Source organism: Cygnus olor, chromosome 15 (genome assembly GCF_009769625.2).
Source record: "Cygnus olor isolate bCygOlo1 chromosome 15, bCygOlo1.pri.v2, whole genome shotgun sequence".
In the NCBI taxonomy this organism is placed as follows: domain Eukaryota; kingdom Metazoa; phylum Chordata; class Aves; order Anseriformes; family Anatidae; genus Cygnus; species Cygnus olor.
In genome coordinates this window covers 10,244,673-10,267,231 of record NC_049183.1, presented here as the reverse complement: position 1 = coordinate 10,267,231, position 22,559 = coordinate 10,244,673, and the positions used below count along the sequence as shown (strand labels likewise).

General features: G+C 36.5%; 1 protein-coding gene across 1 annotated transcript in view; it reads right to left on the bottom strand.

Moving 5' to 3' along the window:
- The window catches only part of CYTH3 (cytohesin 3), a 52,072-nt gene that overhangs the window by 7,379 nt on the left and 22,134 nt on the right, over positions 1 to 22,559 (bottom strand). The window contains exons 2-9 of the mRNA XM_040574530.1: positions 18,179 to 18,261; positions 17,543 to 17,607; positions 17,038 to 17,104; positions 12,764 to 12,882; positions 8,925 to 9,005; positions 6,810 to 6,922; positions 4,889 to 5,037; positions 3,702 to 3,813 (exon numbers count right to left, since the gene is read on the bottom strand). Coding sequence (XP_040430464.1) covers positions 3,702 to 3,813; positions 4,889 to 5,037; positions 6,810 to 6,922; positions 8,925 to 9,005; positions 12,764 to 12,882; positions 17,038 to 17,104; positions 17,543 to 17,607; positions 18,179 to 18,261 — 789 coding nt within the window. The remainder of the gene's footprint in view (positions 1 to 3,701; positions 3,814 to 4,888; positions 5,038 to 6,809; positions 6,923 to 8,924; positions 9,006 to 12,763; positions 12,883 to 17,037; positions 17,105 to 17,542; positions 17,608 to 18,178; positions 18,262 to 22,559) is intronic.

Below are 22,559 nucleotides of genomic sequence, written 5' to 3'. Positions count from 1 at the left end.
TTGAGTTATCAGAAAAGGATCAAGAAAATCGGAGTATGAGTCCATAAACTTTTACAGAAATGGAGAGATACAAAGGATGTAATTCTCACAGATCCAGCTGATTAACTGAAATGCAAGGACAAACAAAATAAAGTACATCTTGTCAGCCATAATCTAAGGAAACTACAAGAAAAGGCCACAATGCAAAATACATAGAAAGAGGAAGACAAATCCTCTTCACCTCAGTAACCCAACACTGGATTTTTTTTTTTTTTTTCAATTCTGGAAAAAGTATGAACTAGAGAATAAGGTAAAATAAACAACCTAGGCCAAAGGGAAAAACAATTGGCACTGACTTAGGAAACACTGACTTCAAAAACTAAAAATGGTTTTACAACCAAAGGCAAAGTATCTGAAGTCAGAAAATCCTACCCAAATCTTCAGCACGTTTGTAAGTAACTTTTAATGGGGAAAAGGAGACAGGCAGACAGAAATACAAAGAATTTTTTTGTGTGTGTCTCAGCTCATTTCGATACCACTAGGTGGAATTGGACTCAGAAATTGCAGTTACACACAATTCTGTTTGCATTTCTTTGAAAATGTTTACCTCAACAGCAACATTAACTGCCTTGAACTAGAACAGCATCCATGTGACCCAGATGGGTACCGGAAGGCATCAGTTTCCTGATCATCAACCATTATTTTCTCACCCTGGATTTGGGAGAAGCAGCGACATCCTCCCAAGGACAGATGTGCTGCAACAAGCACCATGGGCAGAACGGGCCCAGAAGCGAGGCCTTTGGACAACCTCCAAGCTCTCAGTTGCTGCCTGACTGGCAGAAAAAAATTAACACAATCACGTATTGGGCTTGAATCATTTCCTCTCCAGTTTGGTAGAGCTATGTCACAGCTTCCCTCTAACTAGAAGAAATTACGCAAACCAAGCTGTTTGCCAAGAGAAGCTGTTTTAGACATGGAAACGCCCTCCCCGAGCAAAATGATTATTAGTTAGAAATTAGGACAGACAGCCCATATAAAAATTTCAAATACCTTCAGTTGGAAGGTACAAAATTTCATGGTAAACACCACCAACAATCATCATGCAGAAAAATCTAAAAGCTAGTAATGTCTCAAGCTGTTCTACGTGAGGATTCATAAGCACTCGGCAGCTTTCAGCTTTTTCCCATGTAGCATTTGTTTTCATTACACCATGCTTCAAACGATGTAAAACCAAATGATAATTTAGGTTTACCGAGATTAAAAGCATCTACAGGAAAGAGCCAACTGAGTCTAGATAGATAAAACCAGAAGTGCTGCCTGGCTGCCCGGTTTGGCACTTGGACTTGCACTAAGTCACCTCTGAACAATTCAGAGCAGCAAGCTTCACAACAGCAAGCATTTGTGAAGCACAGCTTTCTAAAGCACAGTGCCTGGCTAGAGAGCTGGGGAAGTCTTTAGGACAGGTGAATTTTACTATATACGGTAGTTCCACAATATCCATCTCCTGCCCAGAGAAGAATCAACGCAGCAAGCTGCAATACCAAATAGAAGGGCACAGGTAGACAAATGGGAAGAGATACTGTAAGTAATACAAAATAGTGTCTTGATAGACTCAGGGTTTGAGGGCTTGTCTTAGTCATAGTTTTATATATGAACTTTGATCTTTTATGCAAGAATTAACACAACTGAGCACCTGAACTCTCACACGGGAATAGAATTTCCTCAGCATTTCAACAATACTGAAACTTTAAATATTCACATCTTCCAGAAATAAAAGGAAACTCCATCAACTTCAGAGTAATTGTTTCCCAACAGAAAGGGCTGTAGCAATGCAGACTATGTGGATCGAGATGGGACTCTCTAACATATAGTTTAAGCCTCCTAGTAAATAGGAAACTCAAGGGAGAAGAAAGAAGGAGGAAAGAATGAAAAGGAAAGAATATTGCCAGGTTTGTTTTCGGTCAATTCACCTAATCTACCAAAACATATTTGTCTGTAAGCAGTCTGCGCCTGCTGAAAAAAACGCGGTCTTTCCAGGAAGCACAGCTTCATGCATTCACAGGCTGATTCACCGGAGGCTTCAGGACACATTTCATTTCCTTATTCAAATAACCCTGCTGCTGTGGGAGCGTCACCAGCAACACCCTGCAGTCTCATGCACGCTTTTGCTGTTGGGTTTCCTGTGTGTTGTCTCTCATTTACACCATCCACAATGAAAAGCTGGCTTCATTGGCCCTACTTGGCAGCACTGGAGGTGGCTGGTGCACAAGTATCCAGTAGCTTTCAGCAGTCACCTTTTTTCTTCAACCTCTTTGTTCCTCTATTTTTATTTATTTTATATCTCTCGTATGTATTTTATTGACTCTTTGTTCCACAGTGGATGTTTGGCACTCCTCTACACACACACTCCCACTCTTGCTTGCGCTCTCTGTATGCATATAATTCTATGAGGAGTATTGGCAACCGACAGAGAAGGGATAGATATGCCCAGCATTCATAACAAGAGCTTATTCCCAACCTCTTCTCCAGAAAATGCATTTTATCTACTTCATCTTGAAAGCCTTTTTTGTTGAGAAAGCTGTGCCAGGAGACTGCAAATTACCAAAGATTCCAGTGACCTTAAACTTCGCACTCATTTAACAGTCTGTTAAGCAAGCTATATATATTATTTACAAAGGAAAATAAATAGCAAAAAGAACAACTTTTATATATGCATAGTTCAAATGTAATCAAATTTTTCAATAATCCAATACAATTGATGTACACGTAACAAAATCACCCTGAAACTTGATTACAAAGGTAAGAAAGGTTTTTCTCTCAGCTGAAATTATTCTTCCCTTGTTATATTCTTCAGTGACTGTGAGAAGTTTGCTGAGAAGTCATCTTTATTTTTCTGCTTTACATTTAAACACTTTCTTTTTTTTTTAAAGCAGAAGACACTTGCATGTGAGCTAGACACTAACATGCCAGTCTTTTGTGGACAGAATACCACTGATGATACTGTTAGTGACACTGAGTGAAAAGCAAAATGCTATAATAAATTTGATTTAAAAAAAAAAAAGAAAAAAAAGAAAAGAAAAAACAGGAGGAAGGAGGAAGAAAATAAAAGAGTGAGCAACTGAACAAGATGGGACTGGAAAGCAATCAGATACGTACCTCCTAATGCAGAATAAGCAGAGACAGCCAGTCACAGAACAGAAAGGTGATAGGTCATAGGCCATAAGGAAAACAAGAAGGCACATTTAAACCACTCATTAAAAAATCATAGCCAAAACCAAACCAAGAGAAACTCACAAATAATATGGAAAAATAAAGACACAAAAATAACTATTTGAAGAGAAATCCTTTCTTTTTGCACACAGAAAACTGAATTGAAATTTCACATTAATTTTCCAAAATGACTTCATGGAGATTTAGATGTTATTTATCAGTCACGGCACGTGGCAAATAACATGTGGAGTTTCCTTTCTGTTGCTGAGTTTTCATTTCTCAAATATCAGAAATAAAACTCCAAAGTTTGAAATAAGATCGCTAATTTGGATATGTAAAACAAGAAGTAACAACCTTTAGTTGTAAAGGAGTTACTTATTTTGGTATACATTTTTAAGTACAAGTTACAAGATTAATCCTATTACATTTAGGAGAAAGCAGTTAGACACAGAAGGAGCAGACATGCTAACAACGAACAAACACATAGCAGCAAAACTGCCCTTATAACTAACCTAATTTCAGCAGCCAACCTTCTCTATCTGGATTAAAAAATGTATGCGTTAGATCATTTCCATCATCCTCTGGAATTTTAAACGGCTCATTCTTAATACTTTCATATAAATTCTAGAAGAATAAAAAAAAGAGGAAAAATACCTCATTAATAATGTCTAACAGAAAATGCATCCTACTGCTTCTCAGACTATTTGTATAAAAAAACAAAGGAAATATTGTCCATAAAATTCTGGACCATCCCTTCTCAATCGTTGTTTACTACTTTGAGTAAGTCTGTTTTTAAATTACATCATCTATAAACAAATGTCTCTTTCTCTCTACAGATTTTACAAGTACATCCTAACAAAGACATTTTTCTTTCAGAATTCAGTATTTCAAAGGTTTCAGCTTCTCAAACAGTTCTCATTTAGAACAAGTGTGGGCCAAATGAATCTGGATTTTCAGAAAATTCTTTAAACCATCACACTGTCTTAGAGAAATAAGTATGTCTACTGGTATCTCAGGGGACAGGATGAAGCTTCACAAGATACATGGAAATATATCAAGGGAATGTTTTTAAACTAATGGGGAATGGTTTTAAACTAAAAGAGGGGAGATTTAGATTAGATGTTAGGAGGAAATTCTTCCCTCAGAGGGTGGTGAGACACTGGCACAGGCTACCCAGAGAAGCTGTGGATGCCCCATCCCTGGAGGTGTTCACGGCAAGGTTGGATGAGGCCCTGGGCATTCTTTTCTACTGGGAGGTGTCCCTGCCCATGGCAGGGGGGTTGGAACTGCATGGTCTTTAAGATCCCTTCCAACCCCAGCCATTCTATGAAGGAAAAGAAAAGCAATAACAAAACAATGATTTTTTATTATTTATTCTATTTTCTCTGACTTATCCAGAAACAGTATTTTTTCATAAGAAGCCAATTCCACAAGAATTTTGCCATAAGCAAACTGCTGAGAGTAACAGAGTATTTCCTCTGGAATCTCCCCTCCTCAACATAAGATTGAGGACAGAGACAACTAGCCAAAGAGGCCATGAACATCAGAGAATGCTTCTTTCAGCTTCTCAAATAGTTATGCATGCTAGGAAGTGTTCTTACTTCCTTTGACAAATCAGTCTGAGAACTGTTGCATGTGCTTTCAAGTTTCCTATTAAAAAACACAAAGCAACCTCTTTTTTCCCCCCAATTTAACTTACCCGTAGCAATTCTTCTGGAAGGTCTCCACCTTCATTAATTCCACGATTCATAGAAATAAACCTCTCTACTGTTGGTTTATCTCTTACGTTGTGGTTGTGCAGACTGGTATTTAACATAATGATCGCAAATGATAGCACGTAGCATGTATCTGAAATGAGATTTGAAAAATGATTTATATTTCTTTGTACACTTTCTATGTTTACAGAAACCCATAAAGCGAATATGTAGCTCATCCTGACTGATGAAGAAACTGCCAGTCATAAAATACTACACACTATACACAAAAAAGTCAATTTTTTTTATGAACTGTTGAGTAAGCCTAAGAAAAAAAAAAAGTAACAACTCAAATTAAAAGCCAGTATAATAAACACAACAGGAGAATTATGAAAAATTTTTAAACTCTCTGAAATCATTGCTATCACCCTAAATTAACGTTTCACTTGAAAGTCTGAAGTGTTGGGCAAAATTTAAGAGAACTGTCATTTCTGTTTTCTGCACAGAGATTTGGCATTGATCACGTAATAGACTTGGTAGATCCAATAACAGACTTGATCCATCAGACTTTGACTCAAACTACCTCCAAAACTTTATCACAATCACCCAGATAAAGAACAGTCTCTTCAAAATCATACTTGAACTGCATTTACAAAGACTGAAAATAACATTTGACTCAATTTTTTGGCATAGATGAAGGGGTTAATAGCACTGGACAATACCAAAGGATAACAAGAGATCTTATCATGCCTCTTGATATGGTTACGACTGTGGTAAATTCTCCCAGAATTCAAGTACAAAACCCCGTGTGAGAAAAAGCAGGATGGAAATCCTTCCAAACATCTTTCCATTGAGGAAATCAATGGAAATCATTGTTTGCATCTTCAGCATTTTGTTTTCAAAAAGGATTTCCCTCTGTAGCTGTTGCTGACCTGCTTTATGTTAACCTTTTCCTCGTCTCTTTCTTCCTCAAATTAACTGAGCAGCAGCAAGCTATGTGTGCATATAACAATGCTAGAACGCTAGGTCATTCTGTGCAGTATCACAGAGCTTTTTTAGCCTTTTATGGCCCAAATAATGCTAGAGCAAGCAATTCAATGCAAAGCTGAGGTGCATTTCTAACTGAGATAAGTCATCGATGAGCAGACTACTAAAGAGAAAAGATACAGTCCTCATAAGGAAAAAATTGATGACTTTCTTGGTTAATATACTACAGCCACATATTAGGTAGACTTGATAAAGAGAAATTCTGGTGTGAAGTCCTTATACTTGACAGATGAGATTACCCAACCTGTAGGTCTCACCTGGCTGAGCCCCTTAGTCTATGTAATCTTACGTGTCTTCAAACAATCATGTTTCCTGCAGGTTGCTCTGCCAATTATATGCATGTCTGCTTTAAGGGTTTCCTGTCTACTGTTTGGTTGGTTTTTTTGTCTTTCCAACTTTGTCCACCATCAGTCACTTACTACTTTTGGTTTGCTTTTCCTTTTATGTTTCTTGAGGAACAGGTAATGCATTATTATTCTGAAAAAACATCAAAGCATGAAGATCTTCTTGGGTCATCACTGAAACTGCTGCTTACAAAAAATGGCAGTTTTACCAGGATATACTGAGATATCTAATCCTAGAGCATAAAACACACTTTAGAAATGTCACCAGAGATTTTTGGCTTGGAATTTGAGAACTAAGATTCTAATTAGCTTATATATTAAAGGTAAAGTTTTATAAATGGAAATGCATTCTGACCATCAGCTTGCACCTCCTGGACATAAAATATAGGATTAGACAGTGGCATTTTCTCAGTTCTCAGAAAAATGTATTAGTTCATATACTTTTTTATCCTGAACTTCTAAATTGGCCATTGTTTCCTTGCACCAGATATAGAAGAACACACATCATGCAAAAAAAGATACATAATTAACTAACCTGTAGACTGAAAAACTCCTGGGTTACAAAGGCAATAGCGTGAAGCAAAAGCTTCCATCATACGATCAATTTTTTGAGCCTCTCCTGGGAGTCTGAAGCTCCACAGAAACTGCCTATAGAAAAGAAGAATAGTTGTTAGACTCATTCTAGTCATTATATATTAAGAATCTATTACAAATAATCAGAAACAAAAGTCAGCAATGTCTATATAAAATGTCCTAGAAATAGGTTCTTAATCTCTCAACACACAAGTCAGGAGCTATTATAAAGCAACATGCACAGATGGCTAGCCCAGTAATGCAGCCAGCAACACTGCATGCTATCAGGCAAGGTAACATGGCAGTTCATATTCTGAGACTCTTTATTTTCCAGAGTAGTAAATAATTTTCTGTATGCATCCCATTTTGCCATGAGAATACTATGGGGAAACAAAACAGTTCAATCCTCCCTTAGGTTTCCTGGATACTAAAAGCAATAAACAATCAACTAGACTTCTCTTTCAACGTAAAAAGACATAGTAAATAAAATATTTCCGGAAGGAGAGAGAAGCAAAGAACACAACACTCAAAATCTTTGCCTGAATTCCTCAAACATTAAAAAATAAAAACAACAAGAAAAACCCCAGTGCTTTGACAGAGATGCTGCCTGTTAAGTGTGAGTTCACCTTACAAGAATCAGACCCAGATCTTATAAAGAAAGTCTTGCAGCGTCATCTCAGTAATTTTGTAATGTATGTGGGAGATCTGTTCTCCTGTTTAGCTGCATGAACTGAAATAGAGTTTTTAGTTTCGTAACTTACTGTTTCTACATATAGGTACACTGGAATGCATACAGGACAGAAATCTTTACAAATTCACTTTTGGCACACTGTGGAACTAAAACGCTCCAATGAATTGAATCACTTTTTTCTTTCTTAGCAAAAGAACTATCTAAAGTAAAACAGGACCTAAACCAGCAAATTTACATGCTCTGCCATGCAAAACAAGTTCTCTATATTCCCTGTACACTGGGGGCCAATATAATAATCATTTACTTCCATCCTTGTAAGTTTTCATTTTAGGACATGATACCAAATTGTCACAGACCATCTTTAGCTTGTTCAGTTCTACATACTGTCTTTTACTCACCTCGTACAAGGTTCCAACCCAGCTCACGAATTTTGTAAGCTACCAAAATACAAACATTTAATAGTAGCAGCTGCTAAGGAAGAATAAAGTCAAGCCTAACATTAAGTTGGGTAAAAGAGATAGGAATATGAAGCCTCCCAGACAAGCTTCAGCAGCCAGAGCCTTAGCTCAAGCCTCAGGCAGCTCAGGTTATCATCACCACATCACTCAACCATAGCAAAGCTGTTCTGACGCCACATCACAAGGTGCTGCACCAGAGACAAAGATCACATGAACAATTCAATTTATCTGGTGTCAGGAGGGAGTCACTTGTGGCAATGAATCTGGCAGAACTGTCTAGATCAACTTTATTTGCTGGATTAACTGTGGATTTCCACCAAGGCAAGAGCAGCCTTCACAAGGTCACTGTACACTGCCATCCCAAAGAAATCAAGTCAAGTGTTAACTTAACAAGGGCAAAAAGTATATTAAGATTTTACACTTTTGTTTTCACATGACAGTTCGAAAACTATGAAGTAGGAGGAAATTACTTGTTCCAAAGTTTGCCTTTTTGCAATTGTAATTATGGCCAGCAGGACTCCCCCGCCCACCCAAAGAACAAGTTAAAGTGGAAGAAAAGGAGAAAAAAGAAGGCAGTAAAGAAAATTTGTTTGTTTGTTTTAGGTTAAAAACAAACAAAACCCTATCTCTGTGCTAAGATATAAAATGGGTCTTCAAATGTCCTCATTTGGCAGGCACACCGAAGAGCCATAGCTACAGTTCAGTTGTTTGTATTTGTCTGAAATAATTAAAGTTTTCACCTTCAAAGGCAACATACACGCAAACAATTGGAAGTGCTAAAACAGAGCTGTCTCTGCTAACTTGTGGAATATATAACCATGCTGAGCTTTAGATCAGCTTTCTGACAAGTAAATCAACACAGTGACTCATACAAACGTGCAATTTGATAAAGGAAGCTCAGGGAGAAAAACAGAAAGAATTTACTCACCTTAAGGCTTGTACAAGATTGAGATCAGCGAACTCATGGAGTTCAACAAAAGCCTGAAGAACTTTAATATTAAATTCATCTCTATGAAAGACAAAAACGGAAACAGACATTTACAATTCTGAACTTCAAAGCCTTCTTAGTTATCTTTATTTTTCTCCCTGAGAATAAGCAAACAAATAGATGATCATACTGATCACATCAAACCACCAGAAATTGTTTACATATTTAGTTGAGTATTTTAATTGTTAGTGTTTTGCCCAGTTTTGCAAGCATTAGTAATCTAAATTAGCAATAGCCAGTATACTTGAATGGATTTTAGTACTGCTTATTTAAACGACCTGAAAAATGGCCTGGCTTCCTTTGCTTCATTATTTATTATTACTGCACCTACCTTGACATGGGAAGATATTTGATAAAACTGTTCAGTACAAAAAATCTTTTGCAGAAATTGTGTCAGGAACACTTAAAGCAACAGCTAATGTACGTTTAATTTCTAATACAACACAGGAAAAATAAATTATCCTCTTTTTTTCCCCCCCTCTAAGAATGAAAAATATTAAATCGATATATTAATTCAGATACAGAAACAACAGAAATACTTCAACCCATTACGCCTAAGAAAAGAACAGTTTTTTGAAGTATCACATTCTTATTCCATTCCCAAAAACTGTTACAAAAGAAGTATACTAAAATCAGAATAGCTTTTTATTTGGTTTGCACTTAACTATCTTTTACATCGTTATGCATTATTTGGCATTGTGAGCCAAAGCATGCTTTGTTTGATACAAGGGTATTTGAATGCAAAAGTAATATTTAAATGTCGATGAACACAAAATGATTTGGATACAGATAGAGTTTAGTCTACACCATCACTAAGTTCATATGCCAGAAGTATAAAGGTTTGTAATCCTTAGGGTGTGCTTTAAATACATCACCAAGGCAGAATGCTGCATATCAGCCTCCACCCAAAAATAGAAAGGTGTGCATCCACCAAGAATTATCTGTTGCATTACTGACTAAATGCGTGTAGCCACCCTGGAATACTCACAAGCAAATACTTTAAACCAAGCCATTTATTAAGATGCTTCCATGTTCTTTAAAGAAACACACATCAGCTCCATCAAGCAAAAAGAAGCAGCTCTCATCAAGTTCAGTAATATACAATTTAGCTTCAAGACTATTTTGCAGGGCAGTACACTGGCACAAGTGTGCAATTAAACCGAGCACTCAAGAGGGTTATTTTGTTTTAAGGCAAAGATCTATCTTGCCTACACATACATAAAGCTGCAGTAATTCAGAACAAATATTAGCCTTATATTCTAATTTTTGCTCTTTTAGGTTTTAGTGTAGACTGGATTAATAGTCATACTTGTGCTGGGTACGGCTCCAACGACACAAGCCAATATCACAAAAGGTCTAGAAAGCCACAACAACAAATGAGGACTTGTCCACATATAAAGAAATCTTAAATCTTTCATAGCATGCAATTCATCTCTTATTTATTGTACATTTTTTGGTATTATTTTCTTCCATTTTGCCATTCATTTTTTCCAGTTTGCAGAGCCTGTAATACTCCGTAAGTCAATGACTTAAAACATCTCTCTTTATGCCATGATATTGTACAAATTACACAAATTTTTCATCCTGGTGATTGTCCCAGTCTCATCCTCAGCTATATTTAGCTAGAGTGCAGAAGCAATTTCATGATGAGCCCCAGGGAGGGAGTGGCTAAGTAAAAGGGAACATCCTCAGACTCCAGGTGCCTTAATAAAAGGTAGGAAGTACATATCTGAACAAAAACTCTTCTGTAATATGTGCTTCCATTTGCATAGCATAAGTCACTGCGTATAAGGCAGTCACAAAAGCAGAACTAGCAGCGTAAGACCACCTCAGTTGTCATATTCTGTTTTATCCCAGGGCAGTTATTTCACCCCAGGACTTAAAGGCCTAATATATTGTTTTCAGGGGAAAATGAATACATATTACTAGGCTTCTAGGAAATTGATTTTGCATGTAAAGAAGTACTATGAACCAATTCCCCTTTCCAGACCTGACTACCTTGAAATTTTCATACACATTCCTGAAAATCAGATTGTCATCTCTTCACCTTCCTAATTGCTATTAGTGGAAAGAAAAAAAAAGTAGACAAAAAAAGTAGATAAATATCACTTCCTTTCCCACTACTACGCTAGTATCATATCCTTCACAGAAATAAAGAAACAAGCAAAACCCAGTTAGAGTAGAATGACTGGATACATTGAATAAAATCTTCTTTTAAAACAAAACATAATTTTATGTATATATATTTTTTTTAATTCAATTGCTCCTTAAAATGGGTACACTTCTGCTTTGTGGCAAAATAGAAATGGCATTTTTTTTTCCAATTCTCCTCAGATTTTATCACCTATTTAACAGATTTATTTAAAAAAATCCTGATTTAATTTGCTATTCAGGACTGATCGCTAAAATTTCCTCTTATTTAAATAATGAGAAATCAAGAAGATGCAACTGAATTGCATATTTGTCAGTATACATACTCAATGTTAATAAACGTTGCCCAGTATTTTCAGATCAGATGACAGTGCTGCCCAGCTTGGAATGAAAAAGGATGAGCAATACATTTTTGAATTTTAAATGTGAACCTATAAATAGTCACATGACTGTTCTAGATTATGCCTGTGGGACTGAACATATTGAAAGACCTTTCTGCATGAGTATGCAGGATTAGGGCTTGAAAAACTGGAAGTATTTCAGAAGGTAGAAAGCAACTGTCAAAAATGAATACAGACTGCTTTGTACAAGCTTTGTTACTATTCTGTAATTATGGATGTTAACATGCAAGTAATTGTATAACACTGCCCAAATATTCAAGATGAACATCCTAATGCTTTCATATAAAACTTGTTGAAATGTCTACATATACGGTACAGCAGCTCCATGGCAAACATTTTCAAAATGTATATATCACAGTGAAAACTTTCATTAAACCTGTTAATGTCAGAAGGAAACTGCTGAGCACAAACTAAGCTGCTGATGCTGTAAACAGATTACGGATGTCTCAAAAGGGAGCTGCCAGAACATATCACTGCAGGAGTAGATCCTAAATGAGTCAGCTTTCAAACCTCCATAACTGGCATCTGAAGCAGAACATGTGCAAGCACGTAGATAGATGTACTTCAACCCACTCTCCACTTCTGTCTCTTGCTCTTGCCTTTTCCAAAATCAATTCCTAGTTTGCAAACCAATGGAGGTAATTTACATTTTTATTATGTTATGTAACCATATGCAAAAATATGCACATTGCATGTTTATTGCACTGGAATTGATAAAGCTGTGGTACAGCTGCTCTTTGAGATACCTACTTACTAATGGGAAGTCTGTGTGCAGAGAAGATGACAACACTAAAACCTTCTTAGAACTACTGTCCCAGGAACTACCAACTTTAATAAGTTATTTCTTTACCATCCAAATATAAGCAATTGTAAGGCACTCCTTGTCTGGGCACGGTATCAAGAATTACCGGAACTGTTGCAACACAACTCTTTGTCATTCCAGAAGCTTATGGCATTAAATTATGTGTTATAGCCAAATTTAAGAATATTTTCTCAAAATGGTAAGTTACAATGAATTAAATATTTTTTTCCACAGTGCATCCAATTAAGAACAACAAGCAATCAGAAAAAAAACAACATTATAATGGGTTAGTATTACTTCCCACTGTAGCTTTTATAGATTTCAGAATAGCAGCTATTATGTGCAGCCTGTGAAGGGGAAGGTAACTACCAAACCAGTAAGAATGCTTTGTAAACAAGAACAAAGTTCCAATATTTTTATTTTACCTTTCACCGAGGTAATCGCCAATTACGGTTTTATTTAATCCTTCTCCTTTGTAAAGGAACTGTGCAATGTCTTCTGCAGTGTTCTGCAGGAGGTCATTTTCTATCAGAAACTGTATTCCCTAGGAAAAGCAATTCCAGAGGAAAAGGAATGTTATGTTTTCTTCCACAAACATTTATGTAAATACTGCTCATAACAGTTGGCATTAATACAGTGACACAGACATACACATAGCATATAAGAATTAAATTAGCCTACAGAATTTTTTTAGACGAAATGGTAAACAAATGAAAGTTTTCCAGTCAGATAAGCAGTATTTAGTACTAGTTTACACATAACTATGGGAACACATTTTAAGGCTAGAAGTACTAGGTGGCTGTTAGAATTCCTCAACTGCAAATATTAAATACTGTTTTAATTGAATAAATTGAATTCCACACTGCTCTGTGGAGTCGATGCGCAAGTTGGCCTGTTCACTATATTGCATAAATGTCTGCAGAGCCATAATCTGTAAAATCATATAATGAAGTATGCAGGAATAACTTAATTACCACCATGACACAAAATAAAGCATCTGCAAACTGCAACCCAATACATCAAGCCACTACTTGCAGTAGAAGTCGTGGCTGAATATACTGAAACCAGTTTATAGAATTTATGCTGACGCTGGGATTATTGCTGACTGCTGGTTGTGCTTGAATTAAACTATTCACAAAGGACTATCCAGAAAAATCAGTCAAGCGTCTACCACAGAGCTTCTACCAAAGCCAGGAGGAGTCTTACCCTGTCCCCCAGTGGGCGCTCAGTCAAGCCCCTGGACCCCTACGCTTCCATAAATTACTGGCCCTACAACTTGCCTGCTCTGGGGGTGCCCAGAGAGCTTTCTGCAAAGCGGTAAAGAAAGGAGACAGAGTTAGATAAAGATTACATGAAGGCTGCAAAGGATGTCATCCCACCACCTAACAGGTCATGAAGAGACATCTCTTCCCCCTCTCCACCACACCCCCAAAGTTGTTAATATTCCTGCTGATTTCACAAAACTGTGAGCAGCACGCTGCTAAAAAGGAGAAATGGCAGATGCAAGGATCCTTAATGCTTTGGATTCCAAGTATGCACAGGAGAGCTCAATAAATTATTCCAAATCTTTCCTACTAGGATATTGGATAATTTCAGAAATTTTCCAATTGCCAGAAGTTTTCAAATTTCTGCAAATTGAATATATTTAGTTTTTGTTTCATTACATCTAGGAAAATTTCCATTATTTTTTGACATAGCACAGCAGGCCCTGCAGTAATATTCAAAAAAGTAATTATCTTCCTGTTTGGTTGTTTTTTATTTTTGTTGTTGTTGTTTTTGTATGGCTGGTTGGTTGGTTTTTAGCTTCAAGACTGCATCTTCTTTGTTAAATTAGGTCAGAAAATTGACTTCTTGTCAGGCACATAATCATTTAATTATAAAAAAAAGAGTCTGGAATACAATTCTCTCATAACAGTTTCATCATCTGGAACTTAGTTCAGTGACATGCTGCTAGTCTGACTGACAACTCAATATTTTTATAACTCATTTCAGAACAGAGATGACTGTTGCAAAGAAAATATCAGTTTTATCTTGAAGTAAAAATAGCTGAGCTTTCTTCAAAACTGATCACTTCAAAGCTTATTTGATAACTTATTATTTGTACAAAAAATTAGAGTATGAAATGTAATGGTTTTTTTCCCCATAGCAAGTTATTCAAAAAGCTTTCTCAGATCTGTCAACCACCAGAGAACCTTCCTTCTAACAAACTTTAGAAACAGCAGTTGCAGATTCCCTTGTTCAACACCCAGACCGTATTATTCATGTTTAATGTAGACAGACTGTACAGAATAATTTTTGTTAAGGTTACTGAAAAATGGAAATTACTAGAATCATGTAAAATAAATTTCTATGCACAGAAGCAGGTATCTTAGCATGCTACAAAAATTATTCTAATTTTTTTCTTTTTCCTTCAGATCTTTAAGAACCAGAAGTCAGATAGACAGGAAAGGAATGTCTGGGACAACTCCAACGTCTGGAAGAAATTGTAAAATAGGCCAGCCAAACACCCATCAACTCCTACACTATCTTTTGTCCTGATGTAAATTTTCTTTCGCTAGACTGATACAAGATGGGAGGCAGCTGTACTTGGTTGACCTCCCCATACAAAAAGCACTGTTACAGAAATATTCGATATTCACTACAAATATTGCATAGATTTATTTATTTATTTAGGTCTGTGCAATGCAATCTTCCTTGAGTTTCAGTTTTTACAGCAACTTAATTAGAGAATTTGCAGTTATTTAAATCCTGTCTTTGTTATAAAGAATTCATTTTCTGGGCCCATCACGGACAGTACTAACATCCAATGCAGGGATCTTCAGACACAGCTTTACATCCCCTGCACTGGGATTCCTAAAGTGTTTGACAAACTTGACCGTCACAGTCCTTTCCACAGTATCTAACCAAATCTGAACAGCAAATTTTGTGATGTTACATGATTTAACTGCATTAAACGCAGATATTCTGATGATGCTTTGCTGGTAAGGGGTCAGGGACAATTATTCAACATACTAGTTAGCACATTAGAAAATTTAAATCTTTAAATAAGAATGGTTAAGAAAGCTCAAAATGTTCCTGCTACTATGAAAACATTGTATCTCCATTATTTGATTAAAAAAGAACCAACACCACCACTTTGGGGATTCAGTGCATGTATTATTACTTTACTTTTTCACATTCCTAAATATGGAGACCATCTTCCCTCCCACTACGAAAGAAAAGCATTGTTTTCACAATGACCCCAAGTTCATTCTCTCATACAACATGAGAATGACACAGATTTCAGCTGCCTGTAATTTCAAGTAGCAGCTCCTAACAGAGAGGCAATACAGCTTTAGAGCAGCCAGCTACTGCAGGCTGCCACTGTCATAAACATTATTAAGGAATTACTACTGTAAGTCTGTTTACCACATTTATATTATGTTACAGTAGTAATGTGGCCACAGCATCTATTTATAGAAATAATTTCATCCAACAAGAACAATAACAAAAAATAGTTAACACTGGAACAAAAGCATCTGACATCATCCTGTGATTTTGCCACAAGCTTCTGAAAGCGAAAGAACTGGAGGAAAAGAGCAAACTACCAGGATATTGGGGATATTCTGCCCTCAACAGAAATGAAGTTACACAGCTACCAAAATGGAAGAGAAATAAAACACATGGTCACTAGCTTCAAAAGGGTTCTACATCACAAAACATTTGAGTGCTTCTGGTAAATTGAAAATAGCCAGAAGAACGGTAACTATTACTGTACTTGAACATTAAGGAAAAGTCATTGAAATATAACTGACTTCAATACAATCTGAAAGAAAAACAATGTTAAGGCAATTTCAATAAAGACGTTAAAGAAAAAAAATCAAAACGGAATCCCAATGAACACAGTAGAAGGCAGAAAAGCAAAGCCAGAAAGACGCAAAATTTAACATAAACGGTAAAGGGAAAAAACATAAGAAACCAAAATCATGTATGTTGAAACTGTTCTTTTAAATATATTGGTGAGTCTGTAAAAGAATGTTCAGGTCACTCAGTTTTCAAGACAATTAACAACGCTTGAAGAAAAGTAGAGGTACTGCAGAAAAATGAACTACTTTACTTTTCAGCTAAATGAAACTGATAACAAAAGTCTCCACCTGCAGGTGTTTGTACAAACTGTATAGATACATATATGTGTACATATGTACACAAATATACAAATGTTCAAATATGACTTTTTCACAAACAGAATTTAGATATGCAAATGTAAGAGCCTGTATGAGAAATAATTATCAACCACATTAAAAGCATTTTGGAAGAACCAGAGGGAATTAAAAAAGTAAAATCTATTTCCTCACTATTAACCAAATATCAACGTATTTTTATAATTGTTTGACAAGTCAACATTGAACTCCCTCTATCAGGTACAAATAATCTGCCTGCAAGCCTGCTCAATCAATACCTGGCATATTTGATTGTTGATAAAAACCCTTTCTGATCAAAAAAAAGTTTGCTTAAGTGAAAAAAGCACACATGACTGGCAAATGACTAAAATGACTGCTTCTACATTAACCCTCTGCTCGGTGTACTAAAGGATATACAAATAAGGCCTAACAATTTATGTTATCAGAAATGTTTTCTTAAGAAAACAGACTGTATTTGCCATAGATCATATTACAAGCAGAAACTCGATTCCCAACAAGCAATAATAATAATTCTCTACCTTCTTAGGGTCCATGTTGAATTTCTTCCTTCCCATAGCTATCTGCTTATTTCTTTGTGTAGTTTTGCTACACATGGAGAAAAGGAAAAAAAAAAAAAGCAGTTATCAGTTATTCTTATAAAACAGAACAACTTCTGGATGACTTTCTTTTAATTTGTATTTGACTACTTTGTATTTTTCTATAACAAGAAAAAAGAGACATTCACTTTTTATAAGGGGGAAAATTATGTTACTATTCACAGTTATTTCAAGTAATTGCAGCTTCAGTTAACTATATCATTATTAACTGGACCATCTAAAATACTACATTCTGTTGAACATATTCTCAATCCAAACAAATGACACACCTGAATGGGATAGCGTCAAACTTCAGAGACTTTATAACAGACTAAATAAAGGTGATCAAATGTTTGTGTAGCATAATAAAGCCAATTTTATTTTCTGTTCCCAGAAGAGCTTATTCCAAGGTCTTACTGAATCATGGCTGTACGTTGGCATTACTTACCTTTCTTCCACACTGGTCAGGTTATCAATTTCTGTCATAACCTCAGCTATTTCAAATTTTAATCTCTGTCAAAAGAAGGAAGTAAATTAAATTAACCCACATTAATACTCATTTTTAAATTATCATGTACTAGTAAGATGTTAGGTTTTTATTTTTTTTAATTATTTGCTAGTCATCTGAAGACAAGTGATAAATCTCATGGTTTCTTTAGATATTTTGTTTGAAGATTTTACCACAACTGAATCACTGATCTGAAGTATAGCATCCAAGTATATGCTCGTCAGAATATCAAGACCAAACTGTCATTACCAACCTCAATACAAGATTTATTTACCCAAACTTCTTTCTCACTCCTATGTTATATACAAATTACCACTTCTCAAGTTCTTGATTACATAAATCAAATGTGTACGTATACACATAATGCATTACATAAATACAGAAGTTAACGTTTTTAAAAGCACATAAATGAATTGTAAATCCTATTGATAATTAGTAAGTTTTAGCTTAGGCCATTTACATGCTTTTAAAACCATTAGGTACAGCGATTTATACGTACAGTGAAATGCTGCAGTCTGTTGTAAATTTCATCTACTGAAGTAGTCTTCTAAGGAATTTTACAGATAGATAAATTACCTCAATATCATCAATCAGTTCTTTTTTCCTGCGACGAATATTTAAAAGTTCTTCTCTTTCTTCTATGGAGAGGTCATCAGGCACTGAAATAGAGCAAAACGTAGCCTTTCAAGCATTTGCAAGTGTAACTCAGCAGAAAACTGAATAAACTTGATCAAGAAAAACAAGTTTACATGGAAGTTTTTTTAGTTGGAATTATTTTCAGGAAAAATATTTTCAGGGGAAAAAAATACTGAAATTCTATTTTGTAAAATCATAAATAATGTAATAGACTAGGGACTGAATCAGTCCTTCAAAAGAAATCTAGACAATTTAAGGGAACTTGTTATCATAAGACGTGGTAAGATTTGGCTCTACAGTTTAATTGCCAAAGTCATTCCAGTTATTTTAGTAATGGACCAAAATTTTTCATGTAAGTAAATTATGGTTCAAAATACATTCATCTAACACTTTTCACGTGGGGAAAGCCAAAGAAAAGCCAAGACTATAAAAACTCATTACCAAAATGTGTATCCTGATACTGATTTCACACATCATAACTGCAAGAGTAACCTTCCACTTGGCGGCTTTTTACCCGTACATATCAGACGCAGGTAAGTAGAATAATACAGACAGCCCTAACAGCAATTACTTTCTATCAGCTAGATAAACACTTTTGTTTTTCCACAAATAAATATGCAGTTACAATCAGCTGTTGAACACAGCCTATCACAAAGTTCTGCTTTCGTGTACCACCACTTAAGTGAGTCTGAAGCATTTAAGTCAACTTGAAGTATCTCCTTGGCCATGCTAAAACAAATACGTTATAAAAAGTACTTGCCTCTGAAGATGCACATTTTCCCGCATGGTTGTCACTTACTCTACCAACAGCCCCTTACCCTGCATCTCTGACAACTAACAAATAAAAAGTTACTTGCACAAAACCTCTGCTTTTCTCGAGCAATCAGATCTTCACCAGCAAGAAACTACTTTGGACATGAATTCAGCTCACTTATTTGTACAGCAGTAGCACATCAACCACAAATATTCACCTCCTTTGCAATGATCCTGTAATAACAGTTTTAACGCTACCCACTTTCTTGGAAATAGCTCCTTATTTATAGGACAGCTTTTCCTTCCAGCTCCAATGAAACAACAAAAATAATTAAGATGTTTACATGGTTCTGTACCAACAGCAACAACCAAAGTGCAGTCACTTCAGAAGGCCAAGCGTGTTTCTTTATGTCATATATACACTTAATGGACACAACAGGATCACGAGCAAAGATTCAGCTTGACAAGAGTTTTTTCACTTGGACACTCGCACCATAGCCTCTGTTCAAATCTTAATAATGAAATATATTGATTATTTTTGACATCCAGTGGTTAAGCTCCTTTCCTTTTAGGATTCAAATCATAATATAAAATCCAAATGGCAACAGAGCTTGTTAGACATGAAGTAATTATGGCAAATGATCTCATTTAGCCATTCCAGATACAGACATGATTGAATTACTTCCAGTTTAGGAAATTACAGGCTTCTGTTGAAAGAATACTAGACTTCGATGTTTACCTGCTTTTTCCCCTCGTCAGATCAGAAACCCACCTATTTCTAAACACTCTTTTTATGCAAATACTGGTTGATTCTTTTCACATCAAACCTCAGAAACACGTGATGCCTAGACAAGGGATCACACCTTTGTCTCACGTGTACTTGAAGATTTTAACCATCCAAACTCAAGAGATTCTGTGCCTATGCGCACACTCTGTACCTACACATACCAGAGTTATTCCACTTTGTTAACTGAGGACTGAAAACAACAAAACTCAAGTCTGTTACCCAATGTTGATTGTTTGAAAGGCAAAACAGACATTATCACTCTCCTAGCTGGGAAGTACGCTCAAGTATCATTAAAGCATTTTTGCAGTGTTAGATTAGTAGATGAAATTAGATTAGATTTTGCAGTATCAGTAAGTCCTTCACTTACACACTTCCTCCCATAGCAGAGACTTTGGCTGATCTCACCTTTACCGGTAACTAGCAATACTAAACACAATGCAAATAGAAAATAATCTTAAAGCATTCAATATTTAGTATCCACAGACGGTGCTTGGTTTGCCTTCAAGATGAGTTACAAAATCAGTGTATTAGCTGCTATCACTAACTCCTCCTGAAGCCTAACGGCAGTGAGTGCTGCTGCAGTTCCTCTTCCTTTAAGTTACTACACAGAGAAAGCTTGTAGGTGTGGAATATCTGGGACAAGTGAAATTTCTATTTGAAATCAACATGACTTGTGACAGTTTTCCGTGCTCAGGCTACCCAGTGAAGGAAAAGAAAACACCAAAGTCCTACAGCACTCAGAGACTGTCTTCTGGTTTTTTTCATTCCCTCTGATCACAGCAGCAGCAGAGAGACAGCCCTCACAACACAATTAATGATACTGTTAGACAAAAAGGAAGTAAACTAAATGGAGTCAGACTGTCTTTTGCATTAGGAAATAACATCAAGTATCTATCTGCCAGATGAAAGACAAGAAAAATCTGCTAGAAAATAAGACTCTAAGTGCTCTTACAGAGCACTCTTACAGAGCACTTAGAAGAGAGTACTTAGAGGGAACTCCACATTACTGCAACAACTGTAAGTAATGGCATTAGTATCAGAGCCAAAGGACTCCAATACCCTTTGATAAGGATAAAAAACCAGGCTAGAGCTGAGCAAGGGTCACAGTACTGCTCAGGCTCCAGCCACTACTGGTGCAGTCGGTATTTTATATCCACTCGCAACAGAGGAGGGATGCTTTAATTGTAGGAAGTGCACAGTCCTATCACCACCAGAAACTGGCACATGGGGAAGATGATACTGAAAGCGTTTGCCTTATTCTCAGCCTTCTTTTGGTTGTGTATCATCACTACTGCCCTTCTCCAGCACTTCTGTTCATGCTGATGAGGAAGCATACCAATGGGCACACAAACTCACCAAAAACGTTTTGGAACTGCCCGCAGGGTGTTACAGCCTGCAGTTTCAGAGGCTACAGGTGTCTGCTCCAGGAGGGTGCATGACCTCAGCCATGGTTGGTGTCCCTGGTGTTTCAATTCCCCTTAAAACAAAATTTTACAACAGTGCTTCTGTATTTCAATGAAGGTTTTTGATACACTAACTCTGCAGGATGTTCCTACCTGATCTGAAAGCAAAAAAAACAGTAGAAAATATTCAACTGCTGCTAAAAAAAATAAAAAGAAAAATCACTAATGCAAAAAGGCACCCACCATTACTTAAACCTTCTCCTTACAAGTAAGGATCTATTCTGTTTTTCACTTCAAATATTCTTTCCCTTTCATTGATCTCCAGTGCTTTAAAAACACCTAGAAAATACAAGAAAAACTCAGCATCCTACTTCTAAATGGATAAAACGTTTCCCCAGCAGTAGAGCTGAATGGCAATCAGTCTGTCTCACTGTGTGTGAGGTGCCTTCCACAACCTGCAGAGCAGATACCACAGCGAGAGCCTGAAAAGAATTTTCTTTGGAAAGGAAACCTGCGGAGCTGTGGTGCCCAGGTATTCTTAGACAACAGAGCTAGTGCTTGCCATGCTTCCAACCTGAGAAGAAAAACATTCATTTATTCAAAAAATTCAAAAACCACAGCTGGAAAGTGTGACATCAAGGCTGACGTTCCGGCTCATGGCAAGCAAACCTGAGACCAAAGATGCCTGAAGAGTAACCACAGTGCCTTGAAGCACCACCACAGACCTCAGCAGGTACTCCAGGTCCACGCCACAAGGGATGTGTGCTCTGACCACGCCGCTTCCATTCAGTTGTGCTGAATGTGCAGGCAAGTGCTCTGTAGCTAGAACACTTGAGATTATTTTTTTTAAGCTTGTGCCCATATAACCCTCCACACACAAGTGCTCCTTGAGTGCATATTACCTATTTGTTCTCTAAGACAAATTTCCTAGCTCTCTTCTCTGAGTCATTTCCAACCCTCTTTTTTTCTTTTTTTTTGGCTTTCACCAATTCTAAACACAAAGTAGACAGGATGGGAGGAGTTAGCATGAACATTTAAATACTGAAAAAGAACAAAGAGCTGGATGGAAAAGCACTTCGGTATAGCGAACAAACTGGAGTTGCATCATGCTTTTATGCTATCTTCTAATCTTTAAATAAAGACAATGTTCTATTTCTAACGTGAGTCATTCATGAGAAAACCCTTCAGCTCACAGGGAGAGCCCTTCCTTTTTCTTAAACTTCAGAGTTTCAGTTATTACTAAACAGAAAGACAATTTGCCTAGTGATGATTTTACTAGATAGACACAGCATTGTTGTAAGTCCAAATTATATTCCTGGCTAAGTAGCAAAACAGAAGGAAAGACAACAGTATAAATCTTGCTAGTACTAAAAATATT